This window comes from Sciurus vulgaris, assembly GCF_902686455.1.
Source record: "Sciurus vulgaris genome assembly, chromosome: 17".
Classification (NCBI taxonomy): Eukaryota; Metazoa; Chordata; class Mammalia; order Rodentia; family Sciuridae; genus Sciurus; species Sciurus vulgaris.
The window spans coordinates 33,273,977-33,298,223 of NC_136478.1; the positions used below are offsets into that span (position 1 = coordinate 33,273,977).

Here is a 24,247-nt window from a genome sequence, read left to right on the forward strand (position 1 = left end):
AGGAGAGTCAATGTGGAAAGTTTTTCCTTTGAAAAGTCCAACCACAAATCTGTAAATCCCAACATGACACTTAGGAGTCATACCTGATAAAGCTGTATATCAGCAAAAACGATATCACCCACAGTAGATTTTTGAGGACAGAAAGAAAAAAATAGGAAACATTTTATATTTTAAATAGAAGGAAAAGATCACTTTAAAAAAAAAAGGAATCATATTGAATTAATTATATGTAAATGGTGCTTGTTAACTGTTTTCCATAGTTGGAGAAGGAGGGTAATATTATTATGCTACGTATCTTAAATGTCTCAGAAAATGATGAAATGGAATACTCCAATATTATTATGTAATATGCCAATATTATCTTAATTCAAAAATTATACTGATTACCCATGATTTTAACAAGTAGCATAGCAAAAGAAATGTTATCTGCTAATACTTTTATGATATTACCATTCGGTTTATCAATGTCACCAATGCAGTTACTATGGAAGGAAAATCTCTGTCACTGGGAAATATTCCCAAATTATAGCAGATAAATTAACTAAAGAAAGTTAATTACCACTACTAACTGTAATTGATTGCATATGACTCCATATGAAAATAAGACATTCACAAGTATACCATAATATATGGACATTACACAGTCAGTAGCCACTGTAACAAATTTAGTTGATGGTCTTCACTCTGTTAAACTGTTAATGCATCCAAGTAGCAGCACAGGGTCACATGGATGAACCAGTGGTAATAGTGCTTCTGGTGATGCTTTGAAGATTGGGACTGGGAACTAGAAGCACTGGAGTTGGAGACTGTGGTTACCTTCTGCTAAAGACTTTATCAAAAATGGGGCCAAATATCAACTTTGAGGAACAGGGCAATCTAACAGGAGTCTATGCAGATAAAAGGTCACATACCACATCTAATTTATCCTCCAACAATTATATACCAAATAGCTGTCATTAATTTGTCATAACTATGTTAATTAAACTACTTAAATAATAATAAAAGCCTTCTAACATAAATTTTAGATTATCGACTTAGGAAAAAGTAAATAAAGGCTAATAAATAAGGTAAGGAATATATTCAGCAGATGATTTTGTAAGATTAAAATGGTTGTAATTAAAGATATTGATAGAGATTGCAAAATATGTACACTAAGCAGCATGTACAAAAATGTACACAGCAACTCTATTCATAATAACCAAAAGCTGGAAACAATTTATTCTACAGAAGAATAGATAAACAAATTGTGATCTACTCATATGATGGAATATTATATAGCAATAAAAAGCAATAAACTACTGATATATAGAACAACACGGACACTGCATTGAGCAAAAGAAAGCAAACCTAAGTATGCATAATATAGAAACAGCAAGGATTACATCCAAAATAATAAAATCAATGGATGATAAAATCAATCCATTACTCTTGTTGATTTAATCAGAAAAAAAAAGAAAAATCCCTTGGATAATCTTGGTTTGAAAATTGTAACAGTAAACTAGTGAACAAGTTTTACTCAAACCTAAAGGAATGTTTGTGAATTTGAATGACGTGTTAAGTTTCAGGGAATTGCTTAATTGATCAGCCACAGAGTATAATTTAGACCCACATGAGAAATGAACATCCACAGAAAAATTGTGTGAGGAAAACATGTTTACTTGAGTAGAGTGAGAGATTATAAAACCTGATAGCAAACAAACTATACATAGTAATTATCCAAAGTTGGATTACAGATAACAATAAGTACTTTCCTTATATTTTGGACAACTGTATATAAAAACTGTATCTTTGTGGGACCTTACAGATAACTTCAGAGTTGTACACTGAGATCTAATGCTTCAAAATATCATTTGGGGCTCTGTCTCACATGACCAGAAGTCCTACCTACCATTCAAGGTGATTCAGTCTCCTTGGAAAATCATTCATCATCATCTATCAAAATGTAAAATGCACATGCCCTTTGACCCAACAATTTTAAAACTCCTAGGAAGTTACCGTTCAGCTTACTACACAGGCATGTATGCAAACTGATTCATATGATGAAGTTGTTTACAGATGCCCCATTTATAATAGCAAAAGACTGAAAAAAGGCCTAAATTAGCTTTAGAAAGTTTATAGTATACCCATAAAATGAAACACAATGCAATAATTTAAATAAAAGGTTAATTATGTACTTTACTCATGTGAAATGATATCTAATATCTAATGTTAAAAATGAAGATGCAACTCGCACTTCTGGAAATATAGAGTGGACATACTTTTCCCTATTCCTCTGGCTAGGTACAACTAAAAACTCTGTACATGATATATAAAACAAATATTAAAAGGTGGAAAGAAGAGGATAGACCATCAAGGGACCTTAGGACCCAAGCCAAGCAAGAGCATGGTGGAGATTCCCCTGGGTGGTGTTCTTGCCTCATCTGTATCCCAGCTACACAAGCCAACAACCTGGAAATGTCAAGGGTACAGACAAAAGAAAGTCCAACTAAAGCCAGATCTCTCTAACCAAAAGAAGTCAATTCTCCCTGAAGTCACATGTTAAGTTTAATGTAATTCCTAATCAAAATCTCAAAATTTTGTGTAGATTACACAAGATTATTTTAAAATATATACATGGGGAAGGAAAAGACATGGACTAACACAAATAGTTTTACAAAAGAAGGATATAAAGAAGAATACACTTACCTGTTGTAAAGCTTACTATTTAGCGACAGTACTTGAGACTGTGTGGTATTGGCAGTGAAACAACACACAGATCAATGGGACAGAATAGAGAGCCAAGAAATAGACCCATATAAATACAATATTGAATTTTGACAAAGGTACAAAAGCAATCTAATGGAAGAAACAGTATTAACAAATGGTGTTAAAACAATTAAATAGTCTTAGGTTTAAAATAAAAGAACTTCTTAAGTCTCACATCCTATCAAAAAATCTAACTCAAAATGACTCATGCACTTAAACATAACATGTAAAACTATACAACTTAAAAAAAACAATAACAGAAAAGAGTAAACAAAGAAATCCCATACATTAGTGGTAAAAGAGTAAAATGGTACAAGCACTTTGGAAAACAATCTGGCAGTTCCATAAATGACAAACACAGAATCACCATATGATCTAGCAATTCTACTCCTAGGTACATACCCAGGAGAACTGAAAAAATATGTCCACAGAAAATCCTGTACATGAATTTTCACAGCAGAATTTTTGTGATAATAGAAACAATCCAAATGTCCATCAGCTGATGAAGGTTAAGCAAAATATGGTATATCTATTCAATAGAATGTTATTCAGCCACAAAAAGGACTTGGGTACTAATGTATGCTACAACATGAATGGACCCTGAAAAGATTATGCATAAATAAGTCAGTCACAAAAGCCCACATTTAAAAAATTCCATTCATATGAAATGTCCAGAATAGACAAATCCACAGAGATAGAAAGTAGATTAATGGTTGCCAGGGGCTGCAGAGGGTAGGCAACTGGGAAGTAGGTACAAGGTTTTCATTTGACATTTTTGAAAAATTCCTGGAACCAGACAGAATTGGTAGTTGCACAACATTGTAAATGTACTTAACATCACTGAATTGTATGAATTGGATGTTTTGATGGAGTAAATATAATGGTATGTGAATTATCTTTAATTTTTAAAAATTAAGAAAAAATCTTCTAAGTCTAGAACTAGGCAAAAGTTATTGGACTTGACACAAAAATCATGATCCATAAGAGGAAAACTTTATAAATTTGACTTCAGAAAAACCAAAATTTTCTATTCTGAAAAACATTTAAGAGGATGAAAAGACAAGCAATGGACAAAAAAATCTGTAAATTATATATCCCATTAAGGATCAGTATCTAGACTATATAAAGAATTCTCAAAACTCTACAATGAAAGAACGAACAATCCAATTTGTCTGGCAAAACCGATGAAGAGACATTTTACTGAAGAAGATATATAGATAGCAATAAGTGCAAAAAAGATGCTATCAGGGAAACAATACCACAGTGAGCTATCACCACACATCTCTCAGCATAGCTAAAATTTAAAATAGTGACAATCCCAAATACTGGTGAGGCTGCAGAAAGATGATCACTCATGTAATGCTGGTGGTCATGCAAAACAGTACAGTCACTCTGGAAAACAGTAATAGTTTCTTAAAGAACTAACTATGGACCCAGCAGCTTGGGATGCTGAGGCATGTCAAGTTCAAAGTCAGCCTCAGCAAAAGCAAGGTGCTAAACAACTCAGTGAGACCCTGTCTCTGAATAAAATACAAAACAGAGGTGGGGATGAGGCTCAGTGGGCCAAGTACCCCTGAGTTCAATCCCCAGTACCCCTACCCCAAAAAACTAACTATAGAAATATCATATGACATTTATTTATGCCAGAAAAATGAAGATTTGTGTTCACTAAAATTTCTACACACAGATGTTTATAAAATCATTGTTCATAATGTCCAAAAATTACATGTTTTTTTCAATGGATAAATCATTAAACAGTGGTACAACCATAACATGGACTATTACTTTGTAATAAGATGAAAGAAATCACTAATACACACATGGACTAATCTCCAGAGAATTATGCTGAGTGCATAAAGCCAATCCCCAAAGGTTACATCCTATACAATTCCACTGAATAATAATCTTGAAATGACAAACTTGGAAAAAGAGAAGAGATTAGTGGTGGTCAGAGCTTAAGGAGGGTGAGAGGACAAGGGAAGTGGCGTAGTACTTAAAGAGCAACAGAAAGGATCCTTGTGATGATGAGAATGCCCTTCATCTTGACTTCGCTGTGTCCATACTCTTGTTGTGATACTGTACTAAGGTTTTACAAGACAGTACCACTGGAACAAACTAGGTAAATGGGCCCTCTCTGCAGGTGAATCTAACAATCTCGGGTATCTGCAAATCATATATCTGATAAAGGACTTGTATTTGAAATTTATAAATAATTACCAAAACTCAATAATAAAAAATCATCAAAACATTTGCACAGATATTATACCAAGAAAGATTTATAGAGGACACGTAGCATATGAAACTCTTTGACATTACTGGTCACTAGTGAAATGCAAACTGAAACCATAATTAGATTGCCACTATAAACCTATTACAATAGCTAAAATTAAAAGACAGACTATAATAAGTGCTGACAAGGATGTGGAAGAAAAGGAACTCTGGTACACTGCTGCTGAGAATATAAATAGAGTACACACTTTGAAAAGACATCGTGGCAGGTTTGCAGACTTTTCTGTTTGTAGGCCAAACAATCCCCAACAATAGTTTCAGCCATTTCACAGCTAGATATGTACACAAAACAGCAAAAGCATATATTCACAAAAAATCTGTATGCTAATTTTCATAGCAGCATTACTCACAATGGCCAAAAATTGGAAAAAAACCCAAATGTCCATCAAGTCAATGGATTAAAAAAAAACTGGAATACTCATCAGCAATAAAAAGGACAACAGGTATGAATCAAAAACTAAGTACATCTGAGTCATATCACTTATACAAAATTCTAGAAAACATTAACAAATGAATAGTGCGAAAAAGATCAATGGTTGTCAGTGGGGGCAAGGCTGTGGCATGGTAAAGGATGTGTCCCCCTGTCTTGACTGTGGTGATAATCTCAGGGTGTATTCGTATGCCAAAAATGTATCAAATTATGCAGTTTTAAATATATGCAGTTTGTTGTATGTCAATTATATCTCAGCAGATAAGGTTGGCAAAAAAATTAGAAAAGAAGGCTCAAAAGTACAAAGACATGCAAATGTTGAATGACACAGAAATTGATCAAGAAGGATACCAAAGGAAATGAGGTAGCAGGAATCAATATGAGGAGGGAAAATTCTCATGAGAGGGCTTTCAAAAATTCTTTGTAAGTGGATACACTGTATAGTATAAAATAAAAAATAAATAGCATTACACTCTAATCCCCCACAACTAGAACAGAAGACTCAGACTGAGCTCAAAAGGCAGAAATGTATAATTCAGGGTGGCATCAAATGACATGCTTTATCACAACCCTCAGAACCTGAACATAATGTCAAATTAGATGTACATTTAACATTTGTACAGCAGGTTTAAGACGGCTGCATCTTTTAGTCAAAGGTATGCAGAATCAACAGTAGCAAGCAACTGCCTGGGAAGAATTCCTTCCTAATCTCACCAGCTGTTTGTTCAACCACTCCAAAAAGAATCTTTCTTAGATGCTGGAAATATTAATTTTGTCCCACAAATGAAGGTAATTGGGCAAGAAAAAAGAAATTAAGGAACTAAAGGGAGACACTGTGACTCTTTTTTCCCCCTCAAGAAAAGAGTGTTAATGATGACATGAAAGAGACGAAGACTCATTCAGATAAACTAAATTAATTTTCACTTAAACAACTTTAGTTTTTAAAAAGTCTATTTGCAAGCTTTATGTTGTTTGCAAATAAGTGTGATTTATGTATTATGTTATAAAAGCTGGTATCATTCTTAATTATCTCCTATTCAATGTTTATGAATATCATGTGTTAAAAGAAAGGGAAAACACATCTTTTCCTCTAGTCACTGCTCTGAGCCAGCAATAATACCAGTGACAACCACAGATCTACAGTCTGCCTGACAAGTGATTCCCAAGAGAGCTAATTTTTAAAATTTTAATTCTACACTAATATTTAGATAAAATAACATTGTAAATGTTTTAAGATAAATACTAGTGAAAAGAATTTCTTGCCAGGTTATATTCAATTCTTTCACAGAAAAAATAGAAATGGTAGTTTTTTCTTTTCAAATGATACCACAGACCCCAAGATAATTTAGATTTCAAACCAAATTAAGAATGGAAAAAAAATACATAGAAATAAAGATGTAGAGTAAGAAGAAAAGCACTTCAAATCTTTATTCTATATTACTCAGCATTAAAGAATGAAATTATGGCATTTGCTGGTAAATAGATGGAACTGGAGAATATTAGGCTAAGCGGAAAAAGTCAGTCCCAAAGAACCAAAGACTGAATGTTTTCTCTGATGTGCAGAGGCTAATTCACAATAAGTGGGGGGAGGGGGATAAAGGTATTCTGGACTAGACAGAGGGAAGTGAAGAGAGGGGAGGGAGCATGCGGGTAGGAATGATAACAGAATGAATCAGACATTATCACCCTATGTGCATATATGATTACATTACCGGTGTAACTCTACATCATGTATAACCAGATGAATGAGAAGTTGTACTCCATTTATGTATGATGTGTCAAAAATGCATTCTACTATTAGTATAACTAATTAGAACAAATTTAAAAAATTTAAAAATCTTTATTCTATAGCAGACTAAGAAAAACAATCATACATAAACCAATTTCATAGTTAGGGTATCTTTTTCTTTCTTTAATGATACCATTAAATATTTCCTCAGTATCCCAAATTACTCAATGTTATCAATTATATCTGTTATAAAATATAAAATTCAAAGAAATGAAATTAAAGTAGGTAAAAAGGATAGCTGCACTCAATATAAAATGCCACAAGGTTTTGAGCTTTCAAAAGTACCCTTTGGACATTACCTACCACCATTCCCACACACACCAAAAAGAATTAGAAAGGAAACCCCTGAACATATTTGATTTGATTAGGAAAGTGAAATTTAATTATAGGATTCTAGAAAAATAGTATTAGCTGGAATTGGTTGTCCTGAAAGAATACACAAAAAAATAAAAGAAAAAAATTTTGCAAGACATTCCACTTAGCCATCAAGCAAGTTAGCATTATAAAATTAATATAGTTCTCAGAATATTTTTAGGACAGGGTGTCTCAATACAGCTCTACTAACATTTTGGACCAGATCATTATCTGTTATGTGGGCTGCCTTGGGTACTTAGGATATTTAGCAGCACCTCTACTCAAAAGATACCAGTGCTATCATCCCATAATTTGACAATCAAAAATGATTTGAGGTATTGCCAGCTGTCACCTGCAGGAAAAATCATACCAATAAGAAGTTCTGACTTACACTTAAAAGAACCTTTACCTTCCCAAAGGTTTTATACTAATGTGAAAGCAAGAAAGAAAACATTTAAAAAAAACTTAAAAATCAATATACAGTGAAAAAATATAATATTTCAAATAATAAAAACCATTAGGATAAAATCTGATCATGTCAACATTCCTCCACAAAGAAATCCTTCCTTTTTCTTGAATCAATGTCTCCATATTCTAAAATATAGTGCTTAGAAATAGCTTCTATGATAGAATAAGTTCCTATTAGACCATTTTCCCTATAGGTAATAGATATAAATATTGACAAAATATAAAAACAACTATTTGCAGGCACTATTGAGTGAAAAGACAGGAGGCAGATTATGAGGGGACTAAAAATTTAGAAGAAAGGAACAACACAGATGTAATCCAAAACTGTTCAACACAGAAGAGAGGGAAACTGTATCCTATTTTCAAAAGAAAAAAATCACAATGACTTCCAATCCACAGATGATTTAAGTGTTGGAATTAGCAGACCAAAGACCTATAAAGAAGCATCTATAACTAAACTCAAGGACGTAAAGAAAAGTGTACTCACAATAAAGGAGAAAAAAAGAAAATCTCTGATCAAAGAAAAAAAAAATACTTAGCAAAATAAAACCAAATAGAAAATGTTGAAAGCACTTTGAAAAACTTAAAAATGCAGTACATAAAAAAAAAATAATTCACTGAATGATGTTATAGGGTTTAGAAGAGGTTTGAGTGTTTCCCCCAAGAGTTCATGAGATGCAAGTTTGGTCCCCAGTATGGCAGTGAAAGGTGGTAGAATCCTTCAGAGAGATAATTCCTAGTGGAAAGGAATTAGGCCATAACCCTTGAAAGGGATTAATAATAGTTTCATGAAGTTAAGTTCTCACCAGAACAAACTGAAGAGCAAGTCCCTCCTTATTCTCTGACTTCCTGTCTCATCCTGTGATCTCTCTTTCCCCTTCCCAGCACTCAAAACATACCATCTGCCATGAGGCCCTCTCCAATGGTCAAATCAATTTGACTACCCAATCTTGGACTTCCAGTCTCCAAAACTGTGAGCTAACTAAATCTCTTTTCTTCATAAAACACCCAGGCTTAGGTATTTAGTTATAGCAGCAAATGGACTAATACAGATGAGTTACTGATCACAATGAAGGAAAATCAGTAAAATCAAAGATAAAACAACAGAAATTATCTGAATAAAGAGAAAAAGTTTGAGAAAAATTAACCTCACTTGAGGGACAACATAAAAAAGTCTAACATGTTTCTTACTGAAGTTACAAAATGACAGAAGATTGATGGAATAGAAAAAAAATTTGATGAGATAATGGCTAAAATTATTTCATTTTTTGAAAGAGATAAATTTACAAATCTGAGAAGTTTATCAAACTAAAAGCAAGATAAACATGAAGAAAAACACAGGCATATATCATAATTCAGTTGCTGTAAACATAATACAAACAGAAAATCATCAACACACCCAGAGAGAAACAACAGGTAGACTAGTGGTTGCTTAGGACTAAAAAGGACAAAGGGTGAGGACAGTGGTAATTAAAACTACACTTTAAAAAAAAAGATAATGAAAATGTTCTGAAATCTAAAATTAACTGTATTATCCAGGTGCAGGGGCTCACACCTGTAATCCCAGCAGCTCAAGAGGCTAAGGCAGGAGAATCCTGAGTTCAAAGCCAGCCTCAGCAACTGAGTGAGGACCTAAGCAACTCAGTGAGACCCTGACTCTAAAAAATATAAAAAGGGTTGGGGATGTGGCTCAGTGGTTAAGCACCCCTGGTTTCAATCCCTGGTGCCAAAAAAAAAAAAAAAAAAAAAATTAACTGTATTGGTGATTGCACATATCTGTAGACTGAAATACACTGAATTGTATACTAAATGAACCTATTTTTAGATATCTGGATTAGTTCTCAATAAAACTGTCTTTTAAAAAAAAAAGTTAATTGTATTTCTATGCATTAGTAAGACACTATTAAAAATATAAATTTTACTTTATAATGTATCAAAATGCTTAAAAGTCCCTCCTGAGAAAACTGTAATTTTACTAAAGCATAATTAAATAAATAAAAAGATATATAATGATCATGTATTAGAAGTTTTAAGATAATAAAAAATGTCCATTTTTCTCAAATTGTTCTATAGATTAACTGAAATTCCAATCAAAATCATAACAGGACTCTCCTGTAATATTTGAGAAGTTGATAGTTAAATTTATATAAAGAGCCAAGACCAGAAAGTCAAGAAATTCATTAAAGAAAACAGAAGGAAAAAAAAAAAAGGAAAGGAAATGTATTCTCAGGGGCATCAAGACCTTTTCTAAAGCTATGATGATGAAGGCCAAGTGGTTTCAGTGTGAGGAAGGAAGAGCCCAGAGAGAGATCCATACATATGTAAGTGGAAAACTGTTCACAGCAAGCGTGGCAGACCAAATCGGGTATCCATTCCGGTGTCTCCTCGCCCACACAAATCAAGTTTAGGTGGATCACAGACTTAAAAGTGAAAAGCAAAGCTATCAAACTTTTGGAAGACAATGTAGAATGGGAAAATTCAGAATGGAATAAGAGGGGACTAACTTTACTAACATAAAAACATAAAGCATCACTGAAAACAATGTGGTACTGACGTGCTAGTAAACAGAACAAAGTCCAGAAATACTCCAAAGTACTTGTGGGAGTTCAGTATGATGAAAGCGGCAGCTCAAACCAGAGAGAAGATGGCTTTTTTAATAAATGATTTGGGCACTTATCTGGGAGGGAAAAACAAAAGTTAAACTGGATCCATATTTCATGTCATGCACTACATAAAATAAAGATGGGTCAAAGATGCATATGTAAAAAATAAAACCAAAAGAGAATTAGAAGAAAATACTAGGAAATTCCTTTAGAACTAGAACCCAAAACATAATTGATAAACTCAACTGCATAATTTTTTTTAATCTTGCATGGCAAAAAGAAAGTCAAAAGATATTGTATTAAGGGAAATATGCCAGATACAAAGAAAAAATATTGTATGATTCCACTCATATAAGGTACCTAGAATAGGAAAATTCATAAATTCCGAGGTAGAGAATAGACGTTAACAGAGGCTGAGGGGAAGGAGGAATGGGAGTTATTTCTTAAAGGACACAGAGCTTCTGTTCTGGAGGATTAAGGTCTGGATGGGGAGTGCGGATGGTTGTGCAACACTGTAAATGTACTCAGAGCATCAATGAATTCCACACTTAAGCATGGTTAAATGGCAAATCCTGTTACACAACACAAACAAATAAGGTTGATCAGATAAACAAAGAGTTCAAAGAAAAAAAAAAAGACAAATAGGGTGGAGGAACAGAACATTTACCCCTCATATCTCAAGTGTGAAACACCCTAACAGAAAAGAAACCAGTGAGAAAAAAGATCAATGCCCAATTTAAAAACTGACAACAGATATGAATGAATAATTAAAGAGAATTACAAATTGCCCTTAATTATATGAAAAGATGTTCAATAACCACTCAGACAAAGGCAACTTAAAACTACACAGGAATATATTTTTCACCTATCAGATTGCAAAAAAAGTTAACAATCATACTCTCATGGAAAAGCTACAAGTTATCCTTCTATTTATACCCTGGTACAAATAAAAATTTTTATATCCATTACTGAAAGCAATATCGACAACACTATAAAAACAGGCACCCTTTCATCATAAACAAACATATGGGAATCTATATGCCAACTCATGTGGGAAATATATATGTCCAAGTTCACTGAAGCATTGTCTGGAATAGTATAAAGTCAAAAACACTCCAAACATCCTTCAATACAAAACTGGTTAAGTAAATTATGGATCACTTTTCCATACAATGGAAAACAACTCTAAAAAATAAGAACCTCTCTATTCAGATATACAAAAAACTCTAAAATATGAGATTAGGAGAATAAACCATCCTAGATACTAGGATACTTTTTATATTAAAAGAGAATGGGAAATAAGAATATATATATATATTTGTATTGTATAAAGAAACAGTACCCATGGAATGCAAGGGATGAAGGAGGGGCAAGTGGGATTAAAGAGATAAAAAATGGAAACGATATTTTACTGTGCTTTTTAAAGGTTTGAGATATGTCAATGTATTTCTCATTAAAATTGTTTTAATAACTTGATAGGAAATTGTAATCAAGGAACTGTATTTTAAAATCAACTTGAGATACCATTACTCAACCATCAAGGCTGGCAAAAATTTTAATCAGTACCAAGAGTTGAAGAAAATGTTGTAGAAATAACCCAAATCCCAAACATTCATTAAATTGGAATAGCTCACTATATCATGGGCTCTCTTCACAATAAACAAACTATGACGCAGTGACAGTGAATGAACTATCAATACCCTTACCCACAGAAAAGAATCTCAAAATACAATTTAAGTAAATTATGCAAATAATTAAGGGGCAGTGTGATTCTATCTATATTAAATTCAAAAACAAGCTAAATAAAACAATGTATTATTTAGGCATAGAGATATGATAAAACTATAAAGAAATCAAGGAAGTTGTTAACAAAAAAAAAAAAAAAAAATCAAAACAATAGTTACCCCAGGGGCATACAGCTAGTATGAGAGAAAGGTATATATGTACTTTTAACACAAGTATAAGTCCTCTTTCTTAACCTGGATGCCAAGTTACAGGAATGTTCATTATTTATTCTTGATACATGTTTACATACCCTTTTGCAAATAAATTTCACAATAAAAAGTTTTTCCAATATAAAAAATTTCAGCACTATTACCCATCCTTAAAAAAGGATTAAAGAAGCATTCTTATATTAGTGTAAAGATTCAACTGAAATTGAAATAGGTATATCAGTTTCACATTCAAAACAAAAATTCTAATTTCAAAAATAATGCTCCAACCTCCTACCCCTCCCACAACACACACACACACACACACACTCCTGCTCCTTCCTGCTGTTTTTCCCACCTCAGTAAATGGCCAGTATGGCCTTCTAGTTGCTTGGAGTCATCCTGGATTCCTCAAAATTTTCCCTCCAACCCCACACCCCAAGCATCTGCAAATCTTATTAGCGCTCTTCAAACTACATCCAAAATGCACTCAGTTCTCACCTACTTTATCAAACTACTGCAGCCCATGCCACCACCATCTCTCACATGAATAACTGCATAGTTCTCCTTTTGGGTCCCCCTGTGTCTATCTTCCATATAGTCCATTCTTAGGATGTGGTCACTTAAAAATGTAAATTAGACAAAGTATCCTTTGCTAAAAAACCCACCTATGGCTTCCATCTCGCCAAAAGTATAGGCCAAGAATCCATCCAACAGCCCAATGCCCCACCTGTGCCAGCTTGCTCTCTCTGCTGTCACTCTCTCCCTCATGCTGTCTGCTGCAATCACGGGGAACTCTTTGTTAGTGCTCAAACTGCCCAGGCTGGCTATGACCATGGCCCCTACCCCTTGGAATATTCACGTTTTCACTCCTCAATTTCTGTTTATCTTTCTCTCTTTCTCTCTCTCTAAATATATATATATATGTGAGTGTGTATTTTTTTTTTTTTTTTTTTTTTTTTTTGGTACCAGGGACTGAACCCAGGGGCACTTAACCACTGACTCACACATCCTCAGCCCATTTTTAAATTTTTTATTTTGGGACGGGGTCTCACTAAGTTGCTTGGGGCCTTGCTAAATTGCTGGGGTTGGCTTTGAACTTACAATCCTCCTGCCTCAGCCTCCTGAGCCAACTGGGATTAAAGCAGTACATCACTGTGACTGGCTGTCCAATTTCTTTCATGTCAAGAGTTCAAATGTCACCTTATTAGAGAGGTCCACTGGGACCATTCTGTATTAAACAGAAGAATCCCGTTCTGGCCCATTCCTCCCCTGACCTTGTTTATCTTTCTTTCTTCAACCTCCCCACCACCTAATTGACCATATATTTTACTTATTTATGGTCTTTCTCCACTTGCAAAAATGAAAGCTCCATGTGAGAAGAATTTTTATATTTTGCTTCCTACTATATCCCCAAAATCTAAAAGCAGCCTAAGTAAGGCCTTAATACTATATGAATGAAGGATCCAGTATAGTACTACTTTTTAAACAATAAGCATTCATTGTATAAAAAGGATTTCGATTCATAAAATCAAAACTTATGTTATCTCCTTTAATAGGCATGAAGAAGTGAATTCAATATCACTAAATAAAATATAAAGCACATGTATGCTTTCCTCTGAATATAAACCATGGTTTCCAAAAGGAAGCGAATAAATAGCTCAGAATCCAATTTGCAAGAAATAAAAAACTAACTTTAAAGAAATCAAGAAAAGCAAAGTATGCCATGTCAGACTGTCCCAAGTAAAATCAAAACAAAGTTACCATCTGACCCTCATACCTCCAATGAAATTAATGTACTTTTGCTATAAAACTAAAAGCTAAAGTAGAAAACATTCTCTAACTCTGTAAAGCAAGCACTTACACACCAACAGGAAAACAGGAAAGGCATACCATACAGACTAGAAGAAACCTTAAGGTTCATCTAGTATTAGCCTTATCCTTTTTACAAAACAAGAAACCAAGAACCTGAAATGAACTGAAGGAAACAAAAATGTTCTATGTCGAAATTAACAATAATGGAAAAACACTAGAAGAAAAAATGATTTAGTTTGCCTGTTCAGTTGTAATCCTTACTACAGTAAAAATTCAGCTTTTATAGAATTAAAGACAAAATGCATCTCCATGGAAACAGTATGTGAGACTGAGAAGTACGGTTTTCCACACAGGTCTTCACATGGAAACAATACACACAGAATCGGGGTTGGGGAAGTGCTGTAAAGGGCACTGCCTGATACTCAGGCCTGGATTTGAATTCTGGCTCTAGCACTTACTTTCATCTTCGACATTCTTAGTCATACTTGAGTTCCAGGTTTTGGGTTTTTTTTGTTTTGTTTTCTGTTTTAGTCAGCAATATGGGGATCATTAAGACCTACCTTGTAAGTTGTCAAGAATGTCAGAGTGTACAGGTCATCTAATTCAGAGTGACACATGCCTGTCTACCAGTCTACTTGCGGTCTTTTGGACATTCTATTCATAGTGATAGAATGCTTGATAAACACCACCATCTCTGATTGTCTGTTACTTTTATTGCACTAGCCCATCACTGGGAATTTTACCAACTACAGGGGATGGTACTGTTAATGTTGCTTCACTAGGAACATTAACAATTACATAACCACTGCCATTAGGTGCTATATATTTGAGGCAAAATAAAGGTTCTTAGGGTTTTTTTTTAAAGATGAAAAGTTGAGAAATTTGTTTCTGACTAAAATCATGAAACATGATCAATTATATCATATCAAAACTAGAAAGAATCTTCAGCAAGAATCCTCTCCACAGTAGATTAGATTAAATTAGATGAGATAACCAATTTCTGCTTAAAGGCTTCCAGTTTACACTAACCTCTTACTCCAACACATTTTTTTTTCACATTGTGGTTTATTATATTTCCTGAACCTTCTAATTATCAGAAAGGGATTTTTCCCCCCTAGGAGATAAAAAAGTGAAAAATAATATATAAATATCACCCCACACTCACATACTTCTGGAAATAAAAATTGTTATTGTTTTCATTAAGAGGTAAGAAAGGATATTCTATTTAATAATTCTGTAGTATAAAAGTCAAATTCAAAACATGCATCTTGAAGTGTATATTTAAATTCTCATGACAAAATACATGTTAGAAACTCTAGCTTGTAAATACATATAACATCAAGAAAACATACCTGGGATGATATCATTGATGTGCAAAAGAACTGTACTTTCCACACTTGCAAAACTACAAAGCTGTACTCCATCAAATTTTCCATCCCAGTTGCCAATAGGGTTATCCTAGAAATTATAAAAATAATATAAACTTTGGAACTCTCAATAAAATATAAATATGAAAGTCTGTATTTTCCATAAAAGAATCCTCCAAAATATTTTACTTTGGTAAATTTTAACTATTTGACTAAAAGAAAAAAAAATATAAGAAATATTTGCCACAGTAGTAAGGCTTTTTTTGTTTGTTTCTGGAAAAATAAGAACCAAGAACAAGCAAGTTATAGTAAACCCAGAGATGAACAAAGAACCAAAAAATGTTTTTCATACTTTACTGGACAATAAACACAAGTCTGTGGAATAACACCCATCTGAGATTTTAAAAGACATTGTATTCATAGAAAAATTTATAAACAATACTAATGTTTCTAGGTTTCACCAGAAACCTATCCCTAAAAGCTGATCACACTTTATATTCCCTGAGCACCTAATCAATTTGATCATATGCTTTTCTGTTCAGAGAAAGTCTATTAATTGTTCTTCTGTCATATGAAGAACAAAATTTTCTCCAAAATGGAGATTTTTCTATTTAATATTATACGACAAAGTAACACCAACTACTAGAGCACTCTTCATCAAGCTAACTGATAGATTGGCTAGACAACTGCCCTGAGCACCAATGTGTACAATGTGCTAAAATGTCCCTGGAAATGAAAGTGATTAGAGAAAATTGTACTAGCCATAACCTTCCTCTCAAGGAACATACTTAGAAGTGTCTGGAACCAATACCTGAACAAGCCAACTGGGGGATGGATGGAAGCAAGGGGAAGAGCTGGCAGGACGTACCTCTAGGCAGCCTGCCCTGGGTACACAGGATGATCTGTAGATATCCTTGTAAGAAGGGCAAGGCCTAAATGACTTTGGCTAAGTTTGGGGCCTTGGCCAGATGACCTGAAGCAAGGAGAACCTAACACCAGTGACTAGTGGCCCTCTTTTTCCACCTTCCCTCCACTCAGCCCACAATGTCTTCTCCAAAAGACCGAATTAAAATTTAGAGACTATTGGTTAAAAGGAGTTCTTTATAGTTAGCTATCTTGAGGAACTCACATGTTTTACATTGGTTCTAACTTCATGAAGAATTCAGCAAATGTTTATTTAGTACCTAATAATGAGTATCAAAGAGCATTTCTTAAAATTTCCAAGCACAAGATAATAGACACTTATAGTAGAACATTCACATTCTACCCTATTCAGATTATACCTGGAGATAAAAAATGATTACTAAAAACATTCCCACTGTGAGTACAAGTCCTCTCCCAACTCATCCTCGGATTTAGTAATCCTGTATCAATCACCTTCTTTGTACCTAACAAAATTTTGCCTGTATTTTCCATCTGTGATAAAAATGTTCCCAGTCTTTTTATTTTCATTCTCTTCATGACACAGGTATAACTGAACTGGAATGTATCCATTATTAACAATTATGATTATAAGGTAACATTCAAATGAGTGACATAAACAAAAGCATATTACATGATTCTACTTCCATGCAGTACCTAGAACAGGTAAATTCATGGAAACAGAAAGAGCAATTAACAGGTGGTGAGGAGAGTATAGAGAATTGGTTTAATAAGTATAGAGTTTCAGTTTGGAATGGTAAAAAAGTTCTGGAGATGAGTAAGATGATATAATAAGAATATACTTAATGCCAATGAACTGTACAGCTAAAATATAAATTATTTGTCAAACATTAGACAAAAAAATCAGTACCAAGAGTTGAAGAAAATGTGCAAATAACCCAAATCCCAATTGTGTATTCCTGTGGCTATTTCTACTCAGGTATTTTCTATAAACCATGTTTTACATTACCATAAAAATCAGACCAGCTAATAATAAAATTTGTCAAATACTACACAAAGAAAACATAAATTAAAAAAAAAAACTTTCCAAAATAATATCGTAATGTATTTGGGTTGGGGTTGGAGGGGTAGTTTTTTTGGTTTTTTTATTGTTGTTGTTTTTCTTTTTTCTTTTTTTTTTCTTTTTTTTTTTTTTTTTTGCTGTTGTTTTAGTTTGGTTTGGTTTGTCTTTTTATTTTGTCTACTGTTCAGCTACAATAAGGCAAATTTAAAGATTAAGAATACTATTCAAGTATTCAAGCTGGGCATCATGGCAAATGCCTATAATTCTAGCAGCTCAGGAGGCTGAGGCAGGAGGATCGAGAGTTCAAAGCTAGCCTCAGCAACAGTGAGGCACTAAGAAACTCAGTGAAACCCTATCTATAAAAATTACAAAAAAAAAAAAAAAAAATTACAAAAAAGGGCTGGTGATGTAGCTCAGTGGTTGAGTGCTCCTGAGTTTAATCCTGGTACCAAAAATAATTAAATAAATACTATTCAAGTTTATGCAAATTGGAAAAAGAATAAATATAATTCTACGTTCAGACTCCTGTCCCATTTCAATATTTCTTTATCAAAGATAAATTCAAATGTGACCTTTAGAGTAGACCAAATTGGTCCATTTTAAACATTGAAAGTGTCCAATTTGTACCTAAATTGGTCATACAACTAATACATATATTCATAATGATAATATAATGCAAAATTTTCTTACCATGTCCACACCAACAAAATATCCTAAGCTCTCTTTTCCTGGCAAAACATCACAGAATATAACTGTTCCAGATTCTATAGTTTCTCCAACCTTCAAAGAAACTCTGGAGTTTATTTCCAAAGGAGGAAGTTCAACCTGCATGGTGTCCACTGGGCCTGCATAATCACTTTCCAATCCATTGTCATCATCTTCTATGATTTCCAGCTTGTCCAACGCAACGAACACACCACAGTCTTCATCACACTGAAAAAGCTGTTTCCCTTGATACACCCCATCAGTGAAACCTTGACCACGACCTTCTTCCTAGTTTTTAAGAGAGAGATGTTTTTTAAAGATAGATAGATAAATATAGAAAGATTATCTTTAGGAAAAAAGATCTACGCTAGGGATTTCAGAGAAATTACTTTGGAAAAATTCTAAATGACACGGGTAACAAAAAATCTAAGATTAGCTGTCACCATTGGATTAAGGATGTTTAAAACATAAGGAAGAAGCTGTGTCTGATGCTAAAATAAAATTACCTGATAATTTCAAATCATAATTGGATTGTGAAAAAACTAGACTGGATTCTGCATTATGATTCAAACATTAGTTTTGTCATAAAAAGAAATTTTGACCTTAATAGTAACATTAATTTCATTTATTGACCACTTACTGTATGATAGCCACTATGATAAATCCTTTATCAATATATCACAAAGGCACTACAAATTATGTACATTGCCACCATTTTATAGATGAGGAAGCAGATTTAGAGATGTTACCTAGGTTGGCTAATTACCTGGAAATCCATGTAGTAAATGGCTTAACTGGCATCCAAATTCCTGTTCCACTGCTTAAAAAATTAATTCAAGAAGCAAATAGCACAAAGTGTATTCTACTGTCATTTAAACAAATTTTTAAAAATTATTTTAAAAGAAGCAAATAAGGCATTAAATTCTATTCATAATATCAAAATGATACTGACATAAATTCTTGAAAATTAAGTTTGAAAACATTCACAGTTATTAGATTTCTGTCCGGCAAAAATAAGTTCCAAAATAATTCTTACATATATTATCAGGGATAACTATAAGCAAGTTTAAATTGCTTAACTTATTAAAAAAGCTTACATCTAAACCTCATGTCATTATTTAGTAACACACATTAAGAACTGAGAAACCTATAGATGATAATGTCACAAAATAATTAACATGCTTTAAAGTGATTAATTACAATTAGAGCTAATTTTTAATATAAATAATGTTAAAATTTCAAAGATAGAGAAAGTCTATAATTATGTTCATATTGTCATAGAGAGTTTCCAAGTTTCCAAGCATCATCTACATTGTCTCAATTCATCATTAAAAACTAATCCTGGGGCCGGGAGAGCACTTGCCTGGCATACATGAGATCCTAGGTTCAATTCCCAGCACCACAACAAATAAAAATAAACCCATGAATATTAAAAATCACAGAACACTTCTGGGAAAACTTACTTTGTGCTTAAAGAAGAAAAAGAATATATGTGCATACAAATACACACAGACACACAAACATACACATGCAGCCCACTAAAATGGTTCATCAAACTTACCAGCAATTCTACTCCAAAGAATATGCCTGACACTGTCCTCTCTGCTAGCAAGGGTCCTCTGAAGCGCACGACTCCTGGGAACTTCTCTTCCCCAGACCTCAGCTGTACCTTCACAGGGCAGCCCACGTCCACCTGCAGGCCTTTACTCAGCCGGCTTCTGTTTTTAAACAGGCTGAGCCTCTCCTCACAGTTGGTAATTGCCAACAGTAACTCTGTGAATTTTTCATTTATTTCTACAACATCCTTTTCGTCAACAAAGAGAACTGCATGAGGTTGCTCTAGGATTTTTAATCCAATCTGATTTTTCTTGCCTTTTGCAGAAGGAACCCTTGAGTGCCCCACAGAGCGGTCTTGGATATACTGTCCTATGCTCCCCTTTGGTACTTTAAGGAGCTTCTGTGTCTGCTTGTCTGTGACACTGCATTCTTGAAGAAGCAAATAAAAAATCCGCTCTTCCCAGTAGGGTGAAGTAACTTTTTCTTGGCTCCATAAGCCTGAACTCATTGTGATAGTAACTTCAGAACATGAACTCAAAAAAATGAACCACTAGTAAGTTTGTCGGAAAATCGCAAAAGACAGATTCACTGGCAGTCCCAAAGTATGTTTTTAGCAATTTGGTGTCCATGCTGTAAAAAGACAGCAAATCAAAATGCCTAGTGAACAAGCAAAAATAAATAGATTTCATTCTCCATGGATTAAAATTAAGTTAAATGAATTTGAACTAATTAAAATCAAAGACTGAAAAATCTCATCTGACTAGTAAAAACACACACACACACAAACACACACACATGCACACATACACACAAATGAACAGTCTCAAAAACTATCTAAAAGGGCTAAGAGACATATAACTGGTATCTACTGTAACTGAATATTTAAGGAAATCCGATTTTAAAGTACCTTCAAAAATAATTCAATAATGATTATTTCCAAGGCTCTAAAATTTATAAAATCAGATTCCAGCAGAAATTTTAAAGGTTAGCCTCATACACATATTCTGAAATTTTTAAACTTTAAAAAGTAACAGCTTTAATGGATTCTGCCTAATTTAAAAGGATAAGCTGCCTTTTGTGCAAATCACACATAAATATTATAAATAAAAAGGTTCTCATTTCTGAATATGTATTTTAAATTACAAGTTATACATCTTAGTATCAATCATCTTTTATCAATAAAAATATGTCACATTCTGTAACTTCCACCACAGTTTTTTTTTTCTGTATGCTGAATTTTGATAATGGAACATTTTACCTCTGACTCAATTTCATTTCCTTAATCTTGTACATTTTGCTCTTAGATAAGCAAATGCTAATCACATTAATCATAGTTATCATTTCTCACAATCCCAAATATCAAACATTTTAATTTTATTATATTAAAAATATCTTAAAAACATTCTGTAGCATCAAAATTTGGACAATAAAACAGATAAAATTTGCACTATGACAATAATTGCAGATATTTCTATCAAATATAAAGTGTCTTTTAATGCCACAATTTTAACTATGCATACAAACAAGGAATATACAAAGATTAATTCTCAAATCTGATAGTTAAGAACTACACAACTGCATTAATTCAAATCAAGGACTCTCCTTCATTATTTGAATTATTTTGCTGAAAACAACAGTTCCTATGTATTCTCTGTCACAAAGTTTGTGGCTATTTGGTTTCTAAATACAGTACTTATTTCAACCTTCTTTGAGATGGAGGTATCTATTTCCATTATTCAGCTAACAGCAGCAATTGATAGATAGCACTATTGAATTTTTCCATTTTATTCTTGCAATTAAAAAATAAACACACCTAAAACTAAAGAACCAAATTTAAGTTTAATCATTTCACAATGAAACAATCTGGCAAATCTATACACACAGTAACATTTTTTTTTTTTTAGAAAGCATTGCTAAGTAACCAAGTATTTCACCTGGTGAAATTTTTACAAGTCTGTCCCTCTATAAACCAAAATGAGACTTGCAGGTTATCCAGGACAAGCTCAAAGGCTGACGCCCCTTCACCCCAAGATTACTGTGGCACTTGTGCAACACAAAGTGAAGACAGAGCAAAGGCAGCATAAAGAGGTTCTCCTCTTTTTTCTTCTTCTTTTGTAATGTACTTGCTGTAATTCCACTTGAGGGCACTGTCTACTTCAGCAGGAATGGAATCAATTTATATCTGCCACTTATATAAGACACCTGTGGACACCTCACTCTTGGCACTGCACAAACAAAATCCCTTACAGGGTTGCCCAAGCAGCTATCCTCCATTCCCTTAATTTGTCTCTACGCCTTTAGAGTACCAAAATGTAGTGTTTGCTTGTTTTCACTAAATTGCTTTTAAAATGTCAGCACTTTTCAACAAGGAAATTATTTTTTTTCTTGACTACTGAACTATCATTAGGAATGTAAATTATTATATGCAACTCTCCATATGAAAGGCTGTTTGTTACTTTGTTAAAAGGCTATACATCACACTTTCTGAGCCCACTTGCTTGCTTTCTATAGATCTATGGTTGTCTCATACAATCAGCCATTTTCTGTGGTTTCCGGTAGTATGCATTTGACTCCTTTTACAAGCCTTGTTGCTTTCCAACTTATTGCTTCTAATCAGTTCTGAGAAGCCAGATGATGAGATATGTCTGTATGTTTAAAAAAGCACCAAAAACAAAACTCTTTAGGAGTAAAGTACACAGGTTTTATTGCAAAGATATTACTTTGCTCCCAGAAGGTTAAAGTAATCAAAAAGCAACCTCCAAAACAGTGAGCTGTTTTTGTTCCTTTTAAAATGTATTTAAATGGGGCGGGAGATAAACATTTTTAAAGGGTAAATCAATTCTATTTTCAGAAGAAATACTTTTTTAATATCTAAAAAGCATTATCTTCGAATACTAAAATCAGAAACTCCCTCTGATTTTATCATTTACACGCCAATAATTCTTATTCCTTTGAATCTCTAGCTTAAAAAAATTCATGTCGCAATTTAAAATAAAAACCCTTAGTCCCCAAAAAATTATCAAAGTAAAATAAACTATTATCTGTAATGCATGATGACACTATATTTTAAATGAATTTTATTATAAAATTGATTTCTGCAAATCATTTAAGAGATATAGTCCACAGTAAAAACTGAAATGACTACTCAGTTTATTAAAAAGTTGAGGGCAAAAATAGTTTTCAAGTACCATTTCTTAAAGTGGTAACTATTTTGCTAACTTGCAACAGCACAAGTGGGCATGAATTTAGACTCAAAAACAGCATGGTAGACAACTAGAAGAGTCAAAGCAAAAGTTATAAAATATTCAAAACACATTATCCAAAAATAAAAAGCATGTGGCCTTTCCTCTTTTAGAAAGAACACATTAAGAAAAGGTTTGAAACTATAGTATTAAAATTTGATTATTTTCATTGCAAATTATAGAGAAAGTTGAATGGGAAAGCTTATGGCTCTAGTCTAAAGGTAAACATGATGATAAACTTGATGATCATTAATATTCTCAAAATCCCAGAATTACAACAGAAATATGCCAGTACATATTTCCCCCACCGAAGCAATGAATATAATGCCAAAATTCTTTCACTGGGATATGCACAATAGTTAAGGTTTAAGAACCCCAACCAGTAAATCCTAACTCAAGACAATATGAAAGATTTAAATCACACTGTAAATGAGTTCTTTGTCAATTAGGAAGGCTGGCTTGTGGGTTTAGCATTCTGATGCACACAGTACTGTTAGACACTGACAAATACAGAAGATTTGAGATAGGATGACTGCCTTCAACAAGTAATCCATTTTATTCAGCTCCTGCCTTTAAGCAAAGGTCATAGGAACAGTAAGGCAACACAAGGAAAAAGCACAGCCAAACTCAAAATCGGGGGTGGGATGGGGAGCCGGAGAGGTCGGTGTGCAGTGGCAAATTTTCATTTGTATGCTCTTATTTAAAACTTTGCAGGTGGAATCACTGTGAGGTTGAATAAATAAAAATGACTCATCTAAATACTATCATATTTCAGGCTGAATGACTGATCAGACCATGAATATTTTGTTAATTAATTTAAGTACTGAATGAAGATTATCTAAGAGTCAGAATATAGTAGTATATTTAAGCCCCAAACCATGCTGAACAGAAGGGCTTTCTTTCTAGGACACTGAAGATGAGGTGACAATTCAGTGTCACATAGATTTGAAATCATATCTGGTTATCTGAGCTTGTTGATGGTCTGGATTCATACTAAAGCACATTCA

At 33.4% G+C, this 24,247-nt stretch overlaps 1 protein-coding gene across 16 annotated transcripts in view; it reads right to left on the reverse strand.

Annotated features, from left to right (window-relative positions):
• The window catches only part of CYLD (CYLD lysine 63 deubiquitinase), a 74,465-nt gene that overhangs the window by 47,491 nt on the left and 2,727 nt on the right, over positions 1-24,247 (reverse strand). For 9 of the 16 annotated variants that reach the window (XM_079117286.1, XM_079117273.1, XM_079117282.1 and 6 more), the window contains 3 exons: positions 20,003-20,655; positions 18,427-18,729; positions 15,777-15,882 (listed from right to left, as the gene is read on the reverse strand). In XM_079117286.1, the coding sequence (XP_078973412.1) occupies positions 15,777-15,882; positions 18,427-18,729; positions 20,003-20,506 (913 nt within the window). In that variant the 5' untranslated portion in view covers positions 20,507-20,655. Of the gene's footprint in view, positions 1-15,776; positions 15,883-18,426; positions 18,730-19,207; positions 19,229-20,002; positions 20,656-24,247 lie in introns of those variants that run through there. The other 7 variants (XM_079117277.1, XM_079117280.1, XM_079117279.1 and 4 more) reach the window with 3 other exon arrangements.